The 23,308-nt window shown below is 50.2% G+C and overlaps 2 protein-coding genes across 2 annotated transcripts in view; both read left to right on the top strand.

The window, feature by feature from the left end:
- The first annotated feature begins 186 nt into the window (after window positions 1-186).
- serpinf2b (serpin peptidase inhibitor, clade F (alpha-2 antiplasmin, pigment epithelium derived factor), member 2b) lies at window positions 187-4,270 on the top strand. The gene is made up of 8 exons (XM_084673862.1): window positions 187-347; window positions 1,024-1,092; window positions 1,248-1,542; window positions 2,015-2,158; window positions 2,251-2,439; window positions 2,530-2,672; window positions 3,056-3,260; window positions 3,482-4,270. Exons 2-8 carry the CDS (start codon window positions 1,036-1,038, stop codon window positions 3,832-3,834), a joined length of 1,386 nt encoding a protein of 461 aa, XP_084529988.1. The 5' UTR covers window positions 187-347; window positions 1,024-1,035; the 3' UTR covers window positions 3,835-4,270.
- Window positions 4,271-4,948: 678 nt separating this feature from the next.
- The window catches only part of rpa1 (replication protein A1), a 28,799-nt gene continuing 10,439 nt past the window's right edge, over window positions 4,949-23,308 (top strand). Inside the window, exons 1-13 of the mRNA XM_084674846.1 lie at window positions 4,949-5,095; window positions 5,480-5,527; window positions 5,773-5,851; window positions 6,627-6,735; window positions 6,928-7,016; window positions 7,346-7,417; window positions 8,795-8,915; window positions 8,998-9,100; window positions 9,216-9,284; window positions 9,634-9,826; window positions 10,934-11,070; window positions 11,902-12,050; window positions 18,881-19,013. Coding sequence (XP_084530972.1) covers window positions 5,063-5,095; window positions 5,480-5,527; window positions 5,773-5,851; window positions 6,627-6,735; window positions 6,928-7,016; window positions 7,346-7,417; window positions 8,795-8,915; window positions 8,998-9,100; window positions 9,216-9,284; window positions 9,634-9,826; window positions 10,934-11,070; window positions 11,902-12,050; window positions 18,881-19,013 — 1,335 coding nt within the window. The 5' untranslated portion in view covers window positions 4,949-5,062. The remainder of the gene's footprint in view (window positions 5,096-5,479; window positions 5,528-5,772; window positions 5,852-6,626; window positions 6,736-6,927; window positions 7,017-7,345; window positions 7,418-8,794; window positions 8,916-8,997; window positions 9,101-9,215; window positions 9,285-9,633; window positions 9,827-10,933; window positions 11,071-11,901; window positions 12,051-18,880; window positions 19,014-23,308) is intronic.

The following is a 23,308-nucleotide window of genomic DNA, read 5'->3' as shown; positions in this document are numbered from 1 at the left end:
GTGTTTGTTGAATGTTTTCTGAAATGAACCTGGATATACCACCTTCTTTAATGAAATGTGTTTTAAATGTCTTCACACAGGATAGATGTGTCATGCTATAGATTGACCAATCCATGTTAGTCATATTCAACAGTCTGCTGCTTGACTTAGATGTTTGACCCTGTCTCTGTGTTTACATTTACAAACAAGTAGTCACTTAAATGAGACACAGATCAATGGAAGTTGAAATTTAACTGCTGGCTGAGCAACGACCAGTCTTTTGCACAAGAGAATTCTGGCAACACTATCTTTCTTTTCTAGAAAGAATAACAAAAAGGATAACATATTTCTTATACAACCGAAACCAGGTAAGATCAAATGTTTTTTGAAAACTTTATATGTGACTAATGAGCTTGGTTAAATGTTAAGATTGTGATTTTTATGGTGACATGTGAAAGGAGTAAACTGGAAGTAAAGAGGCCACTCGTGTCTTGGATTATTACTCTGGAGAGCTTTGGATTTTGAATACAGGGCTCTCTTTCATTTGAAACATATTTATGCAATAGAGACAGTGATGGATTTTTTTATGTGGCACATTTCAAAGTGTTGCCTGATCACAGAGATTCCTTGGTTTTTATGTTTCGAGTCTATAATATACAAGCTAGACAAATAAAAGTAAGTTTTGAGGGCTTTTAAGTGGTTGTGGTTCATCAAACATTAAACATTGCACACTGTACCACTTTTTAGAAAAGAGATTTCATAATGAAGTACTGAGAATCTTAACTGAGAATGCAGATGAGAGGCACTTTCAGCTTTTCTGAAGGAAGTACATTACAAAAGAGATACACATTACATTTAGATTGAAACTGAATAAAACTAAAGTGGTTTGTAATGACCATAGAACATAGATTTAATCAGGTCAAAAAGTTTATTGGGTTCTGTGTGATGTTACTAAAGCTATTTGCGGCAGCAGCTGTAGTAGTCCTTCCCTCTACAATTTTTAAATTGGCCCCAAATATCAAAGTTAATCCTCCTTTGTTACAGGCTTTTTTGGACATGGAAATTCAGCTGCTTGCAGTCATGTGGATCTGTCTCTGCGGAGAAGGACTGACTGTAAGACGTTAAAGTTAGAAGTAGGATACAAATGACAACTTTATCAATGAAGTATAACTGACATAGCGCTGTTCTGTCGTGGTCTAACTAAACACATTCAATGCTCCTTCTCTACACTTCTTTCAATCTGATGATCTAAAATGGTTCTCCCACAGCAATCAGAGATACCTGACCAGAACCCACAGCTCCCTCCGACTGCAGGGCCCACATTAGAGCCTCATTTCCCCGATGCAGCCAACACTGACGTCCCAAACAGAGCTTCGTCTGACGAGGAGACAGAGGAGGGATGCGAATCACTGGGCCGCAGTCCTCAATCTAAGGAGGCCTTAGCTAAAGCCATTCTGAGACTGGGCATGCGGGTCCTGGAGAACCTGAAGACGACCCCCGAGCAGCCCAACGTGATCGTGTCCCCTCTCAGCATATCCCTGGCTCTCTCCCAGCTGGCTCTGGGTAGGAGCTCCCATGATCTACTCTTTACTGACACTAAACAGTATTCAGGAGAGGATAGTCAGACTGCTCTGCCTCACGCTTGTACAACCTGAGGGGGCCAGGGGGCCCCTGGGCCCCGGCCATCCCAAATGTATCGCTGCCTAACTAATTAATTGTCTTGGACTCAGGTTGAGTTTTAGTTTTGCAGTACATTAGCACAGAAAATTACTGTCTTTGGAAAATCCTTCCTCACCCTAGAGCCCCTACATGCACTTCTCTGTCCCTGAGGCCTACTACAGAACAGACGTGGTCCGGTGACACATCATCCTATCTTGTTAATCATGCTCACAATGTATCCACCAGATCAGGTTATTTCATGACGCAATGTCCTGTTCCTGGCAGAGGGAACAGGACAACATGCCTCTAGTGGGAGGAATGTGTAGGTGTCGGGAGTTTTCATTATTTCAGGTGAGAAGAGTCTTTGTTTTTTCAGGTTCGGCGAATGAAACAGAGGAGCTTCTGATGCGTCATCTCCATGACAACACGTTGGCGTGCTACCACCAGTCGCTACACAGCCTTTTGGCCCAGCTGAAGGACAGCGACCTGCAACTGGCCGCTCGTATCTTCCTAAAACCAGGTTAGTCGTGTGTCCACTCCAAATTCTCCAAACTCTCTCTACGTGCAGCACACGGCAATGTTAAGATCCAAAGGTTATTATGTGTGTTCCAGGGTTTCAGCCAAGGTCAGAGTTTATCCAGGAATCTTTGCGTATGTATGACTCAGAGCCAGTGCCCTTGGAAGGTCTTAAAGAGGTGAACGAGTGGGTGGAGAAGGCCACAAATGGCTTCATGTCCGACTTCCTGTCCAGCCTACCGCCCAACCTAGTTCTTATGCTCATCAATGCTGTACACTTTAAAGGTATGCATGGAAACAACTGCAAATATTCCCATGCAAATAAAATGCCAGTTTAACACCGTAATCATGAATTTCCCACCTTACCTTCTCCAGGCGAGTGGAGGAATCGCTTCGATTCACGCTTTACCTCAAGAGGAGTTTTTCACATCGATGAAAACCACATTGTGGATGTTGACATGATGGAAGGTGCCAAACACCCACTGAGCCTTTTAAGTGACTACGACCTGGAAGCTCAGGTGAGGGACTCACACTGTCACCGACAGCCTGTGGGAGAAGTCAAAGATTTCCCATGGCTTCCTACATGCCAAGCTATCAGTTGCACTCCAATTCCTTCCTTTTTGTGGTCCTCATTTTCCTTCAAGTTTTCTTTTAACTGTCAACCAGCCTGTATGGCTACACATTTACATTTAGTCGACGCTCTTATCCGGAGCACGACTTACAGTAAGTACAGGGACATTCCCCCCGACGCAAGTAGGGTGAAGTGCCTTGCCAAAGGACACAACGTCATCTGGCATCGAACCAGCAGCCTTCTGATTAATAGCCCCTCACCGCTCAGCCATCCGACTCCCTCCCTCCTCACCTCACTGATCACCCCCCCCCCCTTCCTCTTCATGCGCAGGTGGCTCGGTTTCCATTCAGGAACATGATGAGTCTCTTGGTGGTGATGCCCACGTCTGGCCATGTGAACATGTCCACCCTGGCAGCCAAGCTGAACATCTCTGACCTGTATGATCGCCTCCCTAAAGAGAGGGCTATGCAAGTCAAACTCCCCAAGTTCAAACTGCAATACACTCAGGAGTTACAGGAGACTCTGACTAGCATGGGTAAGATCTATGTATAACAAAAAACTAAAATAATCCTCAGAAAAATCCCTTTTGAGTGTGCAGAAAGGATCTCCAGAGAAATATATTTTATGTCTTAATTGATAAAGACGGGGTATTTATGGTTATTTATTATTGACAAATACGTTCTGTTTTAAACTAGCTTCTCTTTCACTCTGTGTTCATTATGGCTGAAATCAACCTCCATACTATGCTGTGCTCAGGTCTAGGAGAGCTGTTTGTCGGTCCTAACCTGGCAGGGATATCAGAGGGCCCCCTGCTGGTGTCTAGTGTTCATCACAGGACTAGCATGGAGATAAACGAGGAGGGGGCCGAGGCAGCCGCAGCGTCCTCCGTAGGCATCTCACGCTCCAACCCCTCTTTCAATCTCAACCAGCCTTTCTTTTTCGCTCTAATGGATGACATGACACAAGCGCCAATCTTCCTGGGTGTCATCACCAACCCCAATCCTGAAGCGCCGGTGTTGCAAAAAGCAGGATCTGGCAACAAGGATAAATTTGAGTATCCTATTGACAAGAACCTTGGTGGACGCTCCTTTGGCGGCCCGCCTAAGTAGGATGAATCCTTTTTCTCTGTGGGCTGAGAGTGAGACTACAGTCGACCATGAACTGAACTGCTGTCTGACAGAATCAACCGTGTTCAGACAAGCCTCTCAGGAGCACAACATGGTAACTGAAGAGGTTTAAGTCAACCGTTATAGTGAGTTATAGTTAACAGAAGAAGTATGTCAAAGATAAATGGCATCTTTTTTCTTTTTTATGCCTTTTCCCCCTACTGAATCATGCTCTTGATCAATCCCTCAAATGTGCAGAAATAAGTTTGTAAAAGTTGGACCGTTTGCTCTCTAACATTTTGATGAGGAGGTAGTTGGCGTAAAAAAGTCATATTAGCTGTGACTTCTTCTTGTCACTGATTGATTGTACATAAATCAGATTGTTTGCAATGTTTCTGGGTGAATAAGTGACCAAATAAAGAGGAGCAGCTATATCCCAGATTTTGGTGATCCGTTTTCTCGAACTTTTTTTTATTTTGTATTATTACAGCACCTTGTGATAGTGACTAGCTAGCTTGTCTACATCAAACACACACACACGCACACACACACGCACACACACACACACACACACACACACACACACACACACACATATATTATACGTATTTCCATATATGTGGTCTACATTAGACACAAGTTGTTACGACCACCCAATGTCTAGAGGCGGAGGAGCCTAACACTACGCTGTACAAGCTAAGATGCGTGCAGAACTAGCGGGGAGGAGACAGAACGTAAAGAAGGGTGTTTATTCCAAACAATACAACAATGCAAACAAATAATTTAATATTAAGACAGCTGATCTGATCTAGCCCACTAACCGGAAACGGAACCTCGTCTACGGCACAACAGTGACGTTTTGAAAAAGGTTGCCAGGTCTGTGAAAGCTGCGTCTGCGTATCATTCATTGCTCATTGTGCTGTGCTAAAGTATACAGTTAAACTAAGTAAATTTCACCCACAATCCATACATAAAATTATGTTCTATACTAAAAATGTCGTCACGGGTTTCATTTTGCAAAGTAATGATTTATCTGCTCTCCCTACTCGCATGCTATACCAAGCATTCCTATGTAGGATGTTTATTCATATCTGGCAACCCAACTGTGGCGCGAAAAGATTGAGTTGGCGCCACTCAGACAACACAACACCGAGAAGTGTGACACTGACTGAAGTGAAATTATTCGCGCAACGTAAAATATAATATCCTAGAATATAAACTCAACAAAAACATGACTATCAAGCTGACAGAAGGCGCAATAGAGGTAAGAGGTAGCTTGCGAAGAAGCAAGCAAAATCCATATAATACTATAGCGCTACGTTTTCCAGACATACATACAACTTCAGTAAGCTTGTGAAGAGATTGATAACACTTTGTTCAAACTTTTTCTGACATACATAACATAACATCGTAACATGCCGTAACTATAGCATCCAATCTTTTAACTAATTAGCTGCCCGTTCATAGTTGCTGTCTGAGCAGTGAAATTTAGCTGGTATTATATTAGTACTAGTTTGCTAGTTGTAGTTAGCTATTGTCTGAGTTGGCTGCCGTGGTTATAGCTTAGAATGAGGTACATTGGACTGAATCAATTATTTGGCTCTCGTAGTTCACTCACGTAACCATTGTTGTTGTTTTTGTGTAACAGGCTCTGACCAAAGGCAGTGACACTAACAGCCCAATACTTCAATTATTGGTGAGTAGGCCTACCCCAAATGTGAAAGCTGCCAGTTTATTTGTAACATCGTATCGGTAGTTCTGAAGATTATTTTTGTGGCTTTCCCTACTCAAAGCTGCAAAATCTCAAGAGGTTAAAAATGACTGAAACGTTGTGACAGTCAGTAGAATGTAAAATTGACAAGTTCAACCGTGTCTGTTGAAAATACACACAGTGATGGCGTTGTTCTAGAGAGCTTGACATTTATTTCCGTTCTCTTTCAGAACATCCGTAAGATCGATGGAGGTAACGGGCCTGTCCGCTTTCGCCTCATGATGAGTGATGGACTGCATTCAATGTCTTGTGAGTAAAGGAGAGTGATGTACCTGCTAAGAAACATGCATCTAATACCTGCTGACACTATGCTGGTATGGTCGCGACCTGTTGAGAACAACAATTTCAGTTAGAATATTTCAAGATTGGGTTTAAACATTTAGTGTAAATATGTAACTTAATAGCAGATGGTGTGCCCCAAAAGGTTCAGTTGCCAAGTGATCAAAAAGAGAATAGTATAGGCCACCCAAAATCTACTGAGCCCATATAGAGATGTTTAGAAATGACACCCTGTTGTCTGCCTGGCACGGTTCAGTTGTTGCTGCTGGAGAGAAACTTCAAAGAGAACAAGGCACAGGAAGAAGACGTACAACTCTTTGCTTCTCTGTCTTCCTCCTCACCCAGAAAATATCTTAAAAATAATAGCTGGCCTGAGAGTCGACGGGACTTTTGGAGCGAGCCTAGTGTTGTTCTGTTGTGTAAAGTGCCTAAGGCTGGTCAGCGGGAGATGGTCAGGATTCAGTAAAAAGTATTGCGAGTTGGAAATCATCAAAGAGGAAAAGACCAGGAAGAATCCATTTTGTCCTTTTTAATTTGGTGGAATTTACGAAATGTTGTGATACCATCCCAAAGTTCATGAATAAGTAATGTACATTTTAAAAACGTATTAAGAAAAACCGAAATCCACTATCTAAATCTCAGACCAGACTAAAGTGCAATGCTGTTGGCTCGACTGTGTCTGTGAATATCCGTGGACTGGTCCAGCTCCTCGTGTGCTCAGCTGTGTGTGTCTCTCCCTCTGCAGCATTCATGCTCTCCACCCAGCTCAACCCCATGGCCGAGGACAACCGGCTGGCCCCCAACTGTCTCTGCCAGCTCAAGAGGAACGTCACCAACGTCCTCAAGGATGGACGGTAAGCCGGCTGTGCTCACACGGGGTGTACACGCACGCACGTACGTGTACGCGCACACGCCGATCACACACACACACACACACACATGCGCACACGCACTCAGACATGCATATACATCCATTGTGCGTTCACGTTCAGAATGCTCTGGAACGTGTGGTGCTCTCTGATGGCCTGGTTGTTGTGCTGCTCTAGGCGTGTGGTGGTCATTCTGGACATGGATGTGGTGACACCTGCAGAGGAGGTCGGATGCAAGATTGGAGAACCCACCCCCTACACAGAAGGTCAGGGGTCAAATCTCTGCTCTGATGCACATGAACAACACATAGATGGGCTCTGAGGTTTTAGGTCTCTGATGCGCAAAGATCCATGCTTGGTTCTGGAAGCACACTTCAGTCTTGCAAGCAGAGATTTATCAATATTTGATGAATATATTATCTCAACTATTGATTGATACACACGATTGTGTTAGTACAGTCTGTGGAACACTAACCTCCCTGCTCTCTCTGTCTCTCTCTGTCTCTCTCTGTCTCTCTCTGTCTCTCTCTGTCTCTCTCTCTCTCTCTCTCTCTCTCTCTCTCTCTCTCTCTCCCCCTGCTCTCTCCTCCTGCAGGTCAGAGTAAAGCCCCCCAGGCAGCCTCTAACCCCCCTGTACGGCCTCTACAGCCTCAGAATGGCAGCGATGGTACGTAGAAATGCATGAGGTTGCTGTCGCTATCTGGAGTGGTTTTCAAAGTCATTTGTACAAGATTAATTTCTGATGTTCGCGTGGATGTGTTTGGCATTTCTGCCAGGCTTACAATTTTTTTTTCCCCCAAATCTTACCCAATGTAGGTTAAAATGGGCTTTCTGTCAAGTGTCACTAGGGGGCAGCATTTCAGCAAAAGCTGACACATTTTTGGACCGATCTCCTGTTCTCAAGAAATATGACAGTGGTACTAATTTGAACGGGAGCTTTAGCCTCTTGGGTACGCTCAGCCTGCGACCGTGCAAATTCCTGCTCGGCTAGTGTTCATTGTGGATGCACGGCGGACACACTGCGTCTCTCTTGTTCAGGAGTGATTGGCAGACCCAGATGTCACGGCTGCTGCGCGTTTGAACCATCTGTACGCGTCAATGTTTATTTACCTTCGACGAGCTGTGCTCCTGTCATCAGAGATGGGGAAGGAGGCAGCTTATGTGTTGTCATAGGGAGTCATTCACTGGGCTTTGATGACTGGGAAATCATCTGCCAGTCCCACAGTAGACCTGTGTTATTCCTCTCATTACCACGCGGCTTCAGAAAGAGGAAATGTAACGCCCTGACCCTCATTATAGAACACCACATGCACCTGGGTAGGTGCTGTGACACCCAGCGCTGCACAAGCCTGATTGGTCCTCCAGCTTGTGCCATTGAGCAGGTATTTATCCCTCTAATCTGCAATCTGGGAATAGAAGTAGTGGCAAGCATCCTTCTCATCAACACAGCTATTAGTGTGTGTGTGTGTGTCTGTGTGTGTGTCTGGATCCGAAAGCTTAATTACCAGAAGTGCAGCGGTTGGCATAGTGGGAGGACTTAAGCGTACACTTTGAACTCTAATCCTCAGCGTGAGACGGTACACAAATCAAATGTGCAGCGCTTGTCCAAACACAGATGCTTAAAGTGGAGTCGCAGCCCTCCCCCCTGGGCCGGGCCTCAGCCCTCCCCCCTGGGCCGGGCTTCAGCCCTCCCCCCTGGTCAGGGCGCAGGGCTGGACCCGTGCAGCTGGGTCGTTTCCTTCCCCCCTCCAGGACCCACAGTCTGGGTCACCTCTCCAGCTCCCTCAGCCCAGATCTGTCCCTGCTCCTCCAGACCTTGTCTTGTTAATCTAACTGCAGCAAAGACACCATCTTAAACTGCTTCGTCTTTCCAATTTGAACCGCCTACCTTGACGCAAGGATGGTTGCTGCGATAAAGGAGTTTCAATCTAAAGAAGCAGGATTTTTTTCAATGTCTTTTCCTCATGAATAATGCCCAGGCTTGGTGTGGTTTCAGTAAGACACTCCACCTCAGCTCATTGATCTCTTGTCTCCTGCACACCAGCCCCCATGCACAGAGGTCCCAACAAAGACTTTGTCAGGAAGGCCCCCCCTGCATGCCCCAACACCCCCGGGGGCTCCTCCAAGGTGGTGCCCATCGCCAGCCTCAACCCCTACCAGTCCAAGTGAGTGGCACGCTGGATGTTTGCTTTTAGGAAGACCTTTTGAGGACAGATGAGAGAGCGTGTGTGGTTCCTCTCCTCCCAGGTGGACCATCCGGGCCCGGGTCACCAACAAGAGCGGCATCCGCACCTGGAGCAACTCCCGCGGCGACGGCAAGCTCTTCTCCATGGAGATCGTGGACGAGAGCGTGAGTACCGCCCCCTTCCCTTGGTCCCTCTGAGCGCAGCCCCGCCTCCGCCTGCTGGGTGGTGTGGAGGGGCTTTGCGTCTTAACAGCGCCTTGTTTTTCTGTCGTCGTTGCAGGGAGAGATCCGAGTGACCGGCTTCAACTCTGAAGTGGACAAGTTTTACAGCCTGATCGAGACTGGCAAGGTGCACACGGCCTCTCATCTGTCCCCCTCTGACCCAGCCTGTCATGTCCACAGACCCTGGCAGGCTCTGCCCTCGCAGCACTCAATGTGTCTCTGCCTGTACTCTCTGACGAGCAGAAGAGGGGGCTGTTTTCGAACGAAACTACAAAGGGGGAAAAAGCCCAGAGATTACTAATGAGTCATCTCACAACTGTATCAACATGATAAGCTGCCTGTGAACACCTGCCAGGGTTTGTCTGACTCCCCATTGTGTAAAGTCCCTTCTAGTCAGGCTCAAGTCAGTCAGGAACGAACCCCGCTGACGTCCTTTAATCCCCACCACTTCCTGTCCGTGGCCGTGTCCTCCCCAGGTCTTCTACATCTCCAGGGGCTCCCTGAAGATCGCCAACAAGCAGTACTCGTCCCTGAAGAACGACTACGAGATGACCCTGAACGGAGACTCCAGCATCGTGCCCTGCGAGGACAGCAACGACGTTCCCATGGTGCAGTGCGACTTCGTCTCCATCGCCGACCTGGAGACCCGTGAGAAGGACAGCGTCCTGGGTGAGGATGAGGGGGGGGGGGGTGGTGGCCGGGCAGGCTGGGTCAGGGGGGAGTTGGGAGGGGTGCACCCCCAGGATAACCATCATTAATAAGGGTGTTAGGGTAATAATAAGCCATCCTGGCGCTGGAACGGAGCAGAGATGGATGTGGGCGTGCGGCGGGGAGCTGGAGGTAATTATAAGAGCAGAGATAAAAGCTGTATTAATAACGCTGATGACAGTAATGGCCCGTGGCGCAGATTGACTTTGGGCCCTATGGCGGAGCCTACGAGCGGAGCAGAAAAGCGCCGTCACCGTTGAAATGAGGAGGTAATAATAAGGAGCCCTGCTTGTAATTATGGTAATGGCGACGGCAGCTCGCAGGCATGGAGGGGGAGACAGGGCGTCGGGCGGGCCGGCCGGTGCAGACCTCCACGCCGAACATCTGTCACTGATGGAATAGTGGGGGGGGGGGGTGGGGGGGGTGGCTGGCAGGGGAGACCGGGGACGGGGATGTCGCTGACTCGCCTCATTAGCTTACCCGGGGGCGGGCGGGGCGGGGCGGTACATTCACCTGCATGGTGAGCAGGTCACCTCGCCCTGGACACCCCGGGGGAGGGAGGCCCATAGTGGGGAGGTGTGCTGGTTTCGACTGCATGTCCACCCCCATGTGTGGATGCCATCCTGAACATTACTTATGCATGTGGTTAGGAGACCCCCGGGGGGGGGGGAGGGGAGGGGGGCATGGGTAGGTGCCCCCGCACCTGATGGAGATGAGTTATGAGGGGAATGATTTCCCCAGAGTGTGTTTGTTTTGGAGAACCAGGGGACGTTGTCTGACCCCCCTCCCCCCCCCCCTCCCCCCCCCAGCAGCCTGGAAGATCCATATTAATGATGTGGATGGATGTCATGAATGCGTGCCTCTGTTTGTCTCCTGGACTTTAGTAGTTGCTTAAGGTCGTTTCAAGGGCTAGTCGAGAGAAGGCTCGCTCGCTCTCTCTCTTTCTCGCCCTCTCTCTCGCCCTCTCGCCCTCTCGCCCTCTCTCTCTCTGTGTGAACTGAGGTGGAGTGAGACAGCCTGGCCTCGTGTTGTCCTAATGACGTCCCCCCTGACCCGTCTCCCATGCAGATGTGATCGGCGTGTGTAAGAGCGTGGACGAAGTGACCCGCCTCACCACCAAGACGAGCCGCGAGGTGTCCAAGAGGACCCTCAACCTGATGGACATGTCTGGGAAGGTGGTGTCTGTCACGCTGTGGGGAGAAGAGGTGAGGATGGATCTCTCTCACACACACACACACACACACACTGTAGGTATCACAGAGAAACCAGTCTCGACTCCCAAGCAGGTTGGGCTAGTAACTACATGTACATGCTCAGCATGTCGTTAGCCAGACTAGCCACCTGACTAGCCACCTGACTAGCCATCTGACTAGCCTTCTGACTAGTCATCCTGACGGTGGCGGGGATGACCCACAGCACCCCCCAGCTCTGCACATGCTCCTCAGGACGCCTGGGAGCCCTGCCTTGCGCCCTGACAGGCGGCCTCAACCCAACACGCTCGCAAACCTCTCCCTCTCTCTCTGCCGCCTAATTGAAAAAGTGTCGTGGGTGAGGTAACTGCCGCTCAGCACTTCCCCGAGCAGGAGAGACGTGTGCTCTTTATTTAATAGAAACGGATATGGTTGAAGTCAGTGAGTATGAAAACACAAACAAAAGTACCCTGACATGAAGAGGTGCGCTGTTCAGAGATGATTCCAGGCTCTGTGGTACGAGGCTCAGTCTGCTGCTGTCTACTTCCTGCTTTCCAGCTGCTCACCGTTCCCTCCTCGCAACCTGTTGGCTCACCACACACACACACACACACACACACACACACACACACCTCCCCACTCCCAAAGGGGACCTGCAGAGGTGCACAACAAAGTTAACGTTGTTTATACAGAGACGGGGGAAAAAAAAATCAGCAGGCAATATCAATAAGAATGCCCCCTCTCCCATCCCGTCTCTCTGAAGGCTGCTGTGCACATCAACACTGTCCTCTGTAAACGTGTTGACGCTGTGCCGGTTCCCCTGTGTCCCTGTGTCCCTGTCTGCAGGCGGAGCAGTTTGACGGCTCCGGGCAGCCGGTCCTGGCCATCAAAGGAGCCAAGCTGTCTGACTTTGGAGGGCGCTCCCTCTCTGCCTCCTTCAGCAGCACTCTCATGGTCAACCCCGACATCCCAGAGGCCTACAAGCTCCGGGGATGGTAAGAGTCTGGCCGGGCCCTCCCCTCCTGGAGGAGTCCAGGGGCTGGATCTGTGGGCACGGTGACAGGCTGGCTTGGAAGCACCTCCCGAGTCCAGCTTGTCACCGTGACTGGGAGATCCAGTGTCTGGATGGTGTTAGTACTGCACGGTAGGGCTGGGCGCTATACCGGTATGAACGCGAATACCGGTATGGCGTTGTGCCATGGTATGGATTTTGCCATATCGTGGATATCAGGATATATTAATAAATGTATTAAGTGTTTCTGTTTGTTATGAAATATAAGTGAAGTGATACAGCCTTGTGGGCTAGTTCAAATTGGTATATTTTACAAAAAAAACAAAAAAACATTCAAGCATGGACACTGCACTCATTGTGCCAGCCAATGAAAGTCAACAAACAAGGTAGTGTAACTCCAGAGTAGGGTTGGACGATATTGACAAAATGTGATATTGCGATATTGAGCATGAATATTGCGATATCGATAATCATGTCGATATTCTTAAACATGTGTGGCGGTCTGCAAGAACCCTTCGGATGTCGCGGCCGCTCAGTGTTGGCTATAAGCCAAAAAAGATCGAAAATCAGTTTTCTGTCAAAATTGAGATTTTGATTTTGTATAGTTAACACCCTAAACTTAATTGTAATGTACAAAAAATATATGATTACTTATGAAAAAGTGTTCATTTCAACGGTTTTTGGACATGTTAGCTAGCAAGATTTTCAAGCCATGTCAAATCAAATGCTCAGTTTGCCTTTTGAGTGCTGCAACAGCCCCAAACAACTGATCAATGAAGTCTCACATGGGGAGTCTTCATTTGACTCACTGAAGAGTCAAATGATCATAGCGGGCCTTCACAGAGGGGGGGATTCATTCTGTTAGGATTCCATGAAGGCAAAAAGGAGTTATTGTGTTTTGGGATTTCAAGACCTGGAAAAACAGTGTTTTTTAAAGGGCTCAGAAGTGGGACAAGGGAAGGGAGAAGATGTAGGAATTTAAATAGTATGTTCTGATTCCCTGTAGGAAGCGTGCATGCCCTGTCTTCCATCCTACAGATTAGACAGCCTCCTTTAGCAGAGACGTGGGGGGGGGGGGCTTCTGTTGAGGGTTGCATATGGATGCAAATCATTTCTAATCTGCGAACACCCTCCCACCCCATATACCAATTGGCCTTTGAAAAGGATGTGAAACTGACAGGGATGCGTTTAGCTCCGGAAAGTGATGCTATTCTACATTTCTCTTTGATTCGCGCTGATGGAAGCCTTTTCATGTATGTTTCAACATGACCAAACTTGTGATTCAGTGGAATGTAGCCGTAACACCAGCGTGAGCCCGTTTCATGCACTGTTAGGTGGGGCACCGATGCTGCTGGGAGGGTTACTGTGGTGTCTGTGTGGGCCTGTATTGTTGCTAAAGCCACGCAGGCTTCAAGAGCTCCAGCAAGGCTTTCAGATGGCAGACACTGGGCCAGGCCTCCTCTGCTAGTCCTTGAAGACCTGTTATTGGCTGCTCCTGCAAAGGAATGAAAAAAAACTGTTATGACTCACACTTTCATCTGGTTGTGTTCTCTTGCCAATTCTGTTCGTCGTCATTACCTAAAATAATGATTTTGTCTTCGGCTCCCACTGTGTCCCAGGTCCCAAAATAAACTTAGTTTCCTTTCCTGTGTGTAGTCAGAGAATGTAGTTAGAGAGGAGGTGTTTTACTTTAGTTTGATTATTTTTTCGGACCAATACCCGTCAGTGCGAGGTAGGGAAAACAGGTCACATCACTGTGAGTTGTGGGAGTGCGAGTTAGGAGGGGCGAAGACGTGGTGAGAGAGGGGAGGGGGAGGACGGGATTGATGAAAGGTCCTGTGTTCACAGGGACTGGGGGTACTGCCATTGCTCCTACTTAACCTTCACCTCAGCCCTGCGCCACATTGATTGATCTGTGCCTCCATCTTATAGATCCACGTCCCTCTTGTCTGTACCGACAGCAGGCCAGATCAGCCCCCCCCCCCCCTCCCCCCTCCCACACACACTTGACAGGAAGCCAAATGTCTCTCTTTCAAACCGAGAGAGATCCAATCGATTCCACACAAGGTGCTTCATTTATTTACCTCCCGGTACCAATCCCTCTCTCCTTCCCTCTCTCCTTCCCTCCCCCCTTCTACCCTCTCTCTCCCCCCCCCCCCCCCCCCGATCCTCAGGGAAATAAGATGAAAGGCATAAAATAAAAGGAGGCCCAATAACAATTCTAATTTATTTTCTGGTGCGTCCCTTGCATTTTGACAAGCGCTCAAACAAACCACTCCACCCCCCCCCCCCTAAACCACAGTCTTGAAGGGTAAAAAGAAAAAAAAGAAGAAAGTTGGCTGTAATTATTTGGATTGGATCAGTAAACTTGGATCTGCATAATGAGCGCGGTGATATGTGGCGTGGCGGGTGGGAAAGAAGGCTGTCTGGAGTCAGCCTGCCTGGGAGGAGGCAGGGGGCAGCTGGCCCTGCTTCATCCAAGCCACCATGACAGCTCTGACTGAAACGTCGCCGGGTCAAGGCTCTCCTCTCACTGCTTCACAAGTAGGCTGGGTCTGTGAAGATGTTAGCGTTTCATACAAAGTGGCAGCAAGTTGCGCTGAGCTATTAAGAGAACCGGAAGCAGAGGGAGATTTTGAAAGACGTTCAGACCAAGCTGAGAAAGCTGATTCTCCCTGAGTTGTTTATTGTTAGACGACCCTTTTTCCAAATACATTTGACTACTAAGAAAGTATGAACTTCAGCCCTGTTTGGTGTCGATTTCAAATCACGTTGTTTCCCTTATTGGCGTTATACAGCGTCCGTTCATGATGAATGCAGTGTATTTTCACTGTGGTTTCAGTTCACACACTCTACCTCCTTGCCTCATATCTGACTTGATGATGGTGGTGGTGGTCGGGGGGGGGGGGGGGGGCAGGCACCCTTGGGTGACCCCCCCCGGGTGACCCCTCTTCTCCCTCCACCAGTCCCCTCTCACATGGCTGGGCAGAGCTAACGAGGCAGTAAGCGCGTGAGGGTGCTTGTTCTGCCGGAGCCTCAGCCCACGCAGGTCCATCCAGGCCTCGCGCCCCAGGCTGCTTCATCGCCAGCCAGCAATTACCGGGTCGGAGGTGGCCGAAGGGAGCAGGCCCTCGGTCACGAGGCTCTCGCACCGAGTGAGACGTGGCCACGGAGGAGAGGCTCCCATCATGCAACGCTCTCGTCTGGAGCCGCAAACACTTACAGAGCGACGCACCCGCCTCGCTTGGAGCAAATGGTGTTTTGGTGTGATGTGGCCGGGGTTTGCTGGGGAATGAGGTTTGCCGGGAAGAGGAGCCTATCGTCATGTGTGGGAACACATTTATGTGGAAGTGAGACAGAGAGAGCTGGGAAACAAATGACCTGAGCCTGGAATGATGGCCTCCTTAATAAGTGTGGTTATTCATCCAGGGCCAGACTTATGGGAAACCAGAAAGCGGAAGCTGCTCATCAATTAGTCATTGTATATCACAAGCAGAACCCCTCAGCTCTCAGAAGCCTCAAAAAGAAAAAGGTGCTGCCTCTACTAAAGCAGGGCTCTCAGAGAAACGCTGTTCTTCCTCGTGGAGGTGCGTTAATGCGATTTCAAGTTTCAGCGAGCCCTGGAGGGCCGCCTGGGAGTGAGGACGTCTGGGAGTGAGGACGTCTGGGAGTGAGGACGTCTGGGAGTGAGGACGTCTGGGAGTGAGGACGTCTGGGAGTGAGGACGTCTGGGAGTGAGGACGTCTGGGAGTGAGGGCGCTGGGTGAGCTGTGGACCCCGCCCCGTCCTGTGGATCAGTGGAGCCTACCATCCGCTGATCCACAGACGACAGCACGAGCCCTTTAATGTCAGACTCATTCATCTTATGGAGGGGGGGGGGGGGGGGAGTGTTTTTAATATCCTCAAACAAGCACTGTGCTGCAATTATTTTGGGACCCCGGTTTCCAGGCTTTCATAGGAAGCTATATGAAATAACACGATTCCTTCCTGTCTTTGATAAGGCTGTGTACAAATTGCCATGAAATCGGCATTCCGTTTTCTCTCTCCATGTGAAATATTTAGAATCCAAAATGTGCGTGAAAGAAACATTGGTTCGTCTTTGAGGGAGCATCAGCTATGAGTCTTGTGGCGCAGCAATAATTAATGGCTCTGTCTCACTCTGACTGTTGCGTAATGGAAGTGCTTAAAGATTAATTTTCCTAATTAAAGTGTGTTCCTTACTTTGTGGTTTGGAGTGTCTGACCTGAGTACACTTTTAATGATTTAGAAATGTGTTTGATGTGTGCCATTTATTTAACCTAAACATGAAGTGCATATACTCAGAATAAACGTGTCAACTTTATTGGGGTGTTGTTGCTGTGATGGCTCCAACAACTATCAGAAGTAGTAGTTAGTAGTTGTGTAGGTCTGGTTGTGTAGGTCTGGTTGGGTAGGTCTAGTTTTCAGTCCTCGTGTCGTAGCCTCAGTAAGGCCGGTTGTTGACAGTTAGAAGGCATTGCTCTGCTCTGCTGTGCTCTGCACAGTGTCTCCTGCCCTTCAGATGGCGTCATCACACATTGAGTGGCTTCCTGGCTTCCTTCTCCTGGCTCCCTGGGCAGCCTCTCCTCTCAGTCGCACTCCTCCTCCTCCTCCTCCCTCACAACGTCCACTCACTCCTTTAATGGTCGTCCTCAGTCATTCACCACTGCTCAGTTACAGTTGGCCAAGCTGGCTCACTCTGTCTTCTTGAGTCACTTCTCTCCTCCTCCTCTCACTCCATCTTCACTCCCTCACACTTCACACGCTGGCCTCCCACCGGTGGTGTGTGTGTCCAGTGCTCCTCCTGCTTCCTGTCCACTTCCTGCCCACTTCTTGCCTCGTCATCCACTCCTGCGGAGTCAGGGCTTCAATAGAACAATCCATCTCTTTTTTAGGGAGCTCCCTAATTGAACAAGTAGCTTAGCTGTGTGCCAGTGTGCAGCTAGCGGCTCTTTCTCTCAGAATACGCTCGCTTAGCTCCCGTCTGCCTAATCTGGCCTTTGTTACAGAGCAAAACCTCTCTCTGTCTCTCTGTCTCTCTCTCTCTCTCTCTCTCTCTCCTTTCTCTCTCTGTCTCTCACTCCCTGTCCCTGTCTCTCTGTCTCTCTGTCTCTCTCTCCTTTTCTCTCTCTGTCTCTCACTCTCTGTCTCTCACTCCCTGTCTCTGTCTCTCTCTCTGTCTCTCACTCTCTGTCTCTCTCTTTCTGTCTCTCATTCTCTCTCTGTGGACCTCCTGCTCTTGAGTCGGCCATCATCGCCAGTCTGATCATGTCAGCTGTGTCCCCGTCAGAGGGGGCGGGGGGGGGGGGGTCGTCTCTGCTTCCACTTGACTTCCTGTTACGCTTCCTTGCTCTCTCTCTCTCTCTTTTTGCCCTCTTCCTCTTTCCGTCACATGTTCTGTCATGTTCCTGACCTGGCCTGGGCCTGTCCGTGCTCGCACAGCTGCCGCTGACATGTGACAGTCTGCATTATGCTTTGTCTGTCTTTATCAAGCCATCTGTCTCTCTCTCTCTCCCCCCTTCTCCTTTTCTTACTCAGTGTCTCTCTCCCACCCTCCGATCATCATCTTCAGGCTCTCAGCTCGGCCCCGGTGCTGGAAGTGGCAGTGTAGGATCCCCCTGCCTGTCAGTCCACTCACACACCCGCTTTGCCAGCTCCAATTTGTCCTCCCTCTTGTCTCCCTCAGCGGGTTCCCTCCCTCCCCAGCCTGCCCAGGAGGTCCTCCCCCCCCCTCCCCCTCTCCTGTCTGGGGCTGGCTGCAGCCACCAGCCTCTCCTGGGGACGTTTGGAAGCATTTTGTCTCGTCGTTTGTATCCCTGTCAAACGGAACGTTGGCCAAAGCTCTGTGTGTGTGTGTGTGTGTGTGTGTGAGGGATTCGTCTACCATGCAGAGGTGGGCAGTGTGTGTACCCGTGGGTTCGGTGGGTTCAGCTTGGCGTTAGAGAAACGGGGAACATCAGCAGTGTGATGGGTCCTTGATCACAGGCAGAAGGTCCTGTGTTTCACCTGAGCTGGGCTGCAGCTGAGGCGAGGGAACACAACATGTGCCACAGGAAGGAGACGCTGAACCCTGTCTGTGTGACCCTGCCTGCCTGTGTGACCCTGCCTGCCTGTGTGAGGCAGCAGCCAGGCAGCAGCCAGGCAGCAGCCAGGCAGCAGCCAGGCAGCAGCCAGGCAGCAGCCAGGCAGCAGCCAGGCAGCAGCCAGGCAGCAGCCTTGCTGCCTGGGCCCGTTGATGGGGATATATTCAATTAGTCATGCCTCCCAGAACATGGCCCTCCCCCTGTATTAATACACACACACACACACACCTTATCTTTCCACCGTGTACCCCCCAGCCTTCTAAGCTATAGATCAGTAAACTATTGATCTCCTGCGCCATTCCAACCTGAGTGCTTTAGTTTGGTTTGTTCCTTTTGAACCCCCCACTTCCACACACCTCCTCACCAGCCCTCTTTCATCTCATCTGTCCACCTTTCTTGGGAAAATAGATTTCTGATTTCCCCCCCCTCCCCACTTAGACCCCCACCAGCTCATCTGGCCCGCTCTGCTGATTCCATCTCACACACACACACACACGACATGCGGTCACACACGTACGGTCTTAAGTGTTTATTTGGTCCGACGGAGGCCACAGTGACGTTGTTTTTCAGCGGTTGCTTCTGGTCAAGAGTCCAGAACATTCTTTGCTGTAATTGAAAGGGTTGTGTCTTGACTGACACGTTCTGTGCTTCCTCTGATCCCCGCGTGTGCGTGTGTGTGCGTGCGTGCGTGCGTGCGTGCGTGTGTGTGTAGGTATGACAAGGAGGGCCATGCCATGGAAGCCCAGTCTCTGACGGAGATGAGGGGAGGAGGAGGAGGAGGAGGGAACACTAACTGGAAGATCCTGTCTGACATCAAGACTGAACACCTGGGGCATGGAGACAAGGTGTGCGCGCACACACACAACACACATGCACACACACGCGCACACACTGTGATGCAAACACCTACTCACCTGCATCCAAACTTGCTCGCTCTCAACTCTCCCACGGAACCTTCCAGAGTTGACAACAGCAGCATTGTTATTTCTGGTTGATTCACTCAAAGCAAGACATCCAAGGACACACTCGGTGTTGAATGCGAGCAGTCACTTAGAGACGGGGGTGGCACCGCCGGTACATCACATCTCCATGTAGACACAGGGACCCTGTGTCTGGGTGTCCTTGTCCCCCTCCCTGCCCCCCCCCCCCTCCCAGGACCCTCTCCCAGGACCCCGCTGACTGACAGCCACCATGATGGATCTGCGTAATCACCAGGCTTCCTGTTTAACCCACCGCACGCTGCGACCCAGAGCTTGTTTATAAGCCCGAGTTCTCCCCGTCGTTCCGACCAGAGAATCCTCATTTAACCGTGTGTGCCGTGTTGTGTAGCAGTCCAGCTACGTGTCCCAGGAGGGGTCACGTTCATCTCCTCTACTGGTCGTGAGGAGAATGTGGGACTTAACTGAGATCCAGACTGAAGTGATTCAGCTCTAATAGGTTGTGATATCGGCCCGCTGCCATTCTTGCTTCGTTACATTTCTAAGATGACTGTTGGTAGTACTTCACTTCGTTTAATCTCTCTCTTAATACTAGATTTAGCATCGTTTCCCCATGGGCATCATTGAACACAGACGTGGTACATTCAGGACTCGTGCCTCCCACATCAGGCTCGCCTCACTGTGGGAGCGGCAGACGAGGGGGGATATGGAGGAGGGAAGGTGTCCCTGGACTGACAGCAGCCCTGGGAGGAAGAGAAAGAGAGAGAGATGGGAGCCTCGTGACGGAGGGAAGAGTGCAGTCAGGTGTAGAGGAGAGGGGATCACACCAGAATGGGGGCGAAGCAATCGGGGGGAGAGACAGATTTGAGGAAAGAGCCCAAGTGGAAACTTCCTACTAGGAGAGAAACGGGGTGAGAAATGGGGCCACGTTCCCTTTATAGGCCCCATGAATAAAAGAGGAAAGAGGCTCTCCAGACTGGGAATTTGGCTCGAAACCTTCCCCACCTGTGTGCGTTTTTGTGTGCTCTGATTATTTGGAGGGATCTTTGCCGTGATTGGCGCAGGGGCTGAGCGGAGTGGAGTAACCTTGTGGCGGCGCAGGCCCTGGTGTCCTCCTAGCCCCGCCCTGCTTCCCACCCCCTCCTCCCAGGGCATGGCTGCATGGCATCGCTGTCCCCTCACTCTTCCTGCTCACGCTGGTGGACTCCCCGCCCCGCCTCTCGCTCCCCGGCCTGTGGACTGCAGCACCCAGCCCTGCCTGTGGGGGCAGTGTTCTCCAGGCTGCACCCTCTCAGCCTCCAGACACACGGGGCCCCACGCGAGCCCTCTCCACCCCCCCCCCCCCCCTTTGCCCTCCCCAAAGCAAGTCTGCCACAATTAATTGTCCTTGTCATGGAGTCTTTGTGTCACAAACTCCCGTTTCCCCCTCCCAGCGCGACGTCGCTTGCCCTCTGACAGCACACGGGCGCCCTGCAGCTGTGACAGGGTGACAGAGGCGAAGGCAAAACAAACACGGCCGTCTCCTCCCCCGGCCCCGCGCCGCTGACGGCTTGATGGCCGAGGTGTTTGCCTCCTTCATTAGCGTTCTCAGACAAAGCTTTGTGAGCAGCCCGATCAACCAGCCGCTCATCTGAAGCGCGGCCGCCGACACGCGACAGTGAGAGTCCCTCTGCCTGCCGGTCGGCCTCCACCAGTCGACGCCCCCCTCCCTCCCCTCCGTGTTTTTTTAACGTACGAGCGCTGCCATCGACTATCAATTGTCCTGCTTCTTAAAGTTAATTGGGGTGGAACTTCTTGAGCGTGCTAACAGAGCGGTCAGCGGTTAGCATGTGGGGAAGAAAAGAGGAGAAGAATCTGTTAGCGGTTCGGCGGAGAACCGCCGTGTTGTTTCCCTGCGTCTCCTCTGAGAAACCCAGGTTAGGACTGAGCCCGAGGCCGCTGTCTAGATGGAGGCTGGGCAGACGAGAGGCCAGGCAGACGAGGGGCCAGGCTCGCTCGCTGCATCTGCAATGAGGCAGCACGACCCAAGGCTGCTGTCGCCCACCATCCGCTGCCCGGGCAGTTCACTCCATGAATATGAATCAGCACAATCAGATTATTAAAATCCACCGTTTTAATCCCACTGTAAGTCTTACTTGTGTTACGATTCATCATGAATAAGGAAATGATATCCCCCCCCCCCCCCCTCGGATGTGTTCAAACTGCTCCGAGCTCTCTTCCTGTGTTCACATCATCATATTGAGTGGGCGTCCGAGCACCGTCCCAAACAGCCCGTGGTTGCTAGGGCGGCGGGCAGGCTCTCCGCTCTCCCTCCAACCCTCCACTGCTCCGCAGATGAACCTGTGTTCAGCGCTGGCCAGGTTCACTCCCACAGCACGGACGGGAGGGAGGGGGAGGGGGAGAGGGAGGGAGGGGGAGAGGGAGGGTGAGGGGGAGAGGGAGGGAGGGTGACACATCAGAGGAGAGGAGAGGGGAGGGGAGGGGAGGGGAGGATGGAAGCGCTTCAGAACACTCATCTGTTGGTGGTGACACCTGTCGCTAGAGTGCTTCTGATGAGGACAGGCCTCTGAGAGGAGGGAGGGGGTGTGATTCATCTCTAGCCGGCTCACACCCGATCCTGCTGCTGATCCATGGTGCTTCTGAAGCTCTCGGATTCTCTCTCTCTTGGTTTCTCTCTCTCTTGGTGTCTCTCTCTCTCTTGGTGTCTCTCTCTCTTGGTGTCTCTCTCTCTTGGTGTCTCTCTCTCATGGTGTCTCTCTCTTGGTTTCTCTCTCTCTTGGTGTCTCTCTCTCTTGGTGTCTCTCTCTCTTGGTGTCTCTCTCTCATGGTGTCTCTCTCTTGGTTTCTCTCTCTCTTGGTGTCTCTCTCTCTTGGTGTGTCTCTCTCTTGGTGTGTCTCTCTCTTGGTGTGTCTCTCTCTTGGTGTGTCTCTCTCTCTTGGTGTGTCTCTCTCTTGGTGTCTCTCTCTCTCTTGGTGTCTCTCTCTCTTGGTTTCTCTCTCTCTCTTGGTTTCTCTCTCTCTCTTGGTGTCTCTCTCTCTTGGTTTCTCTCTCTCTCTCTTGGTGTCTCTCTCTTGGTTTCTCTCTCTTGGTTTCTCTCTCTCATGGTGTCTCTCTCTCATGGTGTCTCTCTCTCTTGGTTTCTCTCTCTCTCTTGGTGTGTCTCTCTCTTGGTTTCTCTCTCTCTCTTGGTTTCTCTCTCTCTCTTGGTTTCTCTCTCTCATGGTGTCTCTCTCTCATGGTGTCTCTCTTGGTTTCTCTCTCTCTCTTGGTTTCTCTCTCTCTCTTGGTTTCTCTCTCTCTCTTGGTGTCTCTCTCTCTCTTGGTGTCTCTCTCTCTTGGTTTCTCTCTCTCATGGTGTCTCTCTCTCTTGGTTTCTCTCTCTCTCATGGTGTCTCTCTCTCTTGGTTTCTCTCTCTCTCATGGTGTCTCTCTCTCTTGGTTTCTCTCTCTCTCATGGTGTCTCTCTCTCTTGGTGTCTCTCTCTCTTGGTTTCTCTCTCTCTCATGGTGTCTCTCTCTCTTGGTTTCTCTCTCTCTCATGGTGTCTCTCTCTCTTGGTGTCTCTCTCTCTTGGTTTCTCTCTCTCTCATGGTGTCTCTTTCTCTTGGTTTCTCTCTCTCTCATGGTGTCTCTCTCTCTTGGTGTCTCTCTCTCATGGTGTCTCTCTCTCTTGGTTTCTCTCTCTCTTGGTTTCTCTCTCTCTTGGTTTCTCTCTCTCTTTCTCTCCTCACCCTGTCCCTGTCCTCCTCTCTGCCTGTGCATACATTTCTTTCTGCGGCTCAGTGAAATCCTCACCTCGTGCTTTCAGGACGTGGAGTCAGGATTTAAAAAGGCTGTTTATGTATACAGCAAGTTATAAACTTAGCATATTCTCCATAAAGGGACCAGACAGCCTTGTTGCTGTGCTCCTGGGTCCAAACTATGCAGATCCCAGTCAGATTGTTTATTTTATTTCCTGCGTTCAACGCAGAAATATTGCCCATGTAATGGAGTTTGACTACTCCTCGGTTTGTGCCCTCTCAGATATCTTCTTTATGTAAATGGGATGTACCTCTGTTCCTGTGTAATGACAGAGCCTCACTCTCGGGTCATTGTCAGCCCTGCAAATAGACCGCTATCAAACAGTCTTTTATTGTTGTTAAGACAAGATGGGATTCAATTGTGCACTGTGGAGAAATACGCATTACAAGGTTATTGTTTTG

This window comes from Hypomesus nipponensis, chromosome 15, assembly GCF_054491055.1.
Source record: "Hypomesus nipponensis isolate SF chromosome 15, ASM5449105v1, whole genome shotgun sequence".
Lineage (NCBI taxonomy): Eukaryota > Metazoa > Chordata > Actinopteri > Osmeriformes > Osmeridae > Hypomesus > Hypomesus nipponensis.
This window is presented reverse-complemented; position numbering and strand designations above follow the sequence as displayed.

Bases quoted from the DNA above. Each gene is read 5' to 3' on its own strand.
- serpinf2b (XM_084673862.1), top strand. From the start codon at position 1,036: ATGGAAATTCAGCTGCTTGCAGTCATGTGGATCTGTCTCTGCGGAGAA. The intron at 1,543-2,014 runs GTAGGAGCTCCC...TTGTTTTTTCAG, and splicing joins TCTCTCCCAGCTGGCTCTGG to GTTCGGCGAATGAAACAGAG. The intron at 3,261-3,481 runs GTAAGATCTATG...TGCTGTGCTCAG, and splicing joins GGAGACTCTGACTAGCATGG to GTCTAGGAGAGCTGTTTGTC.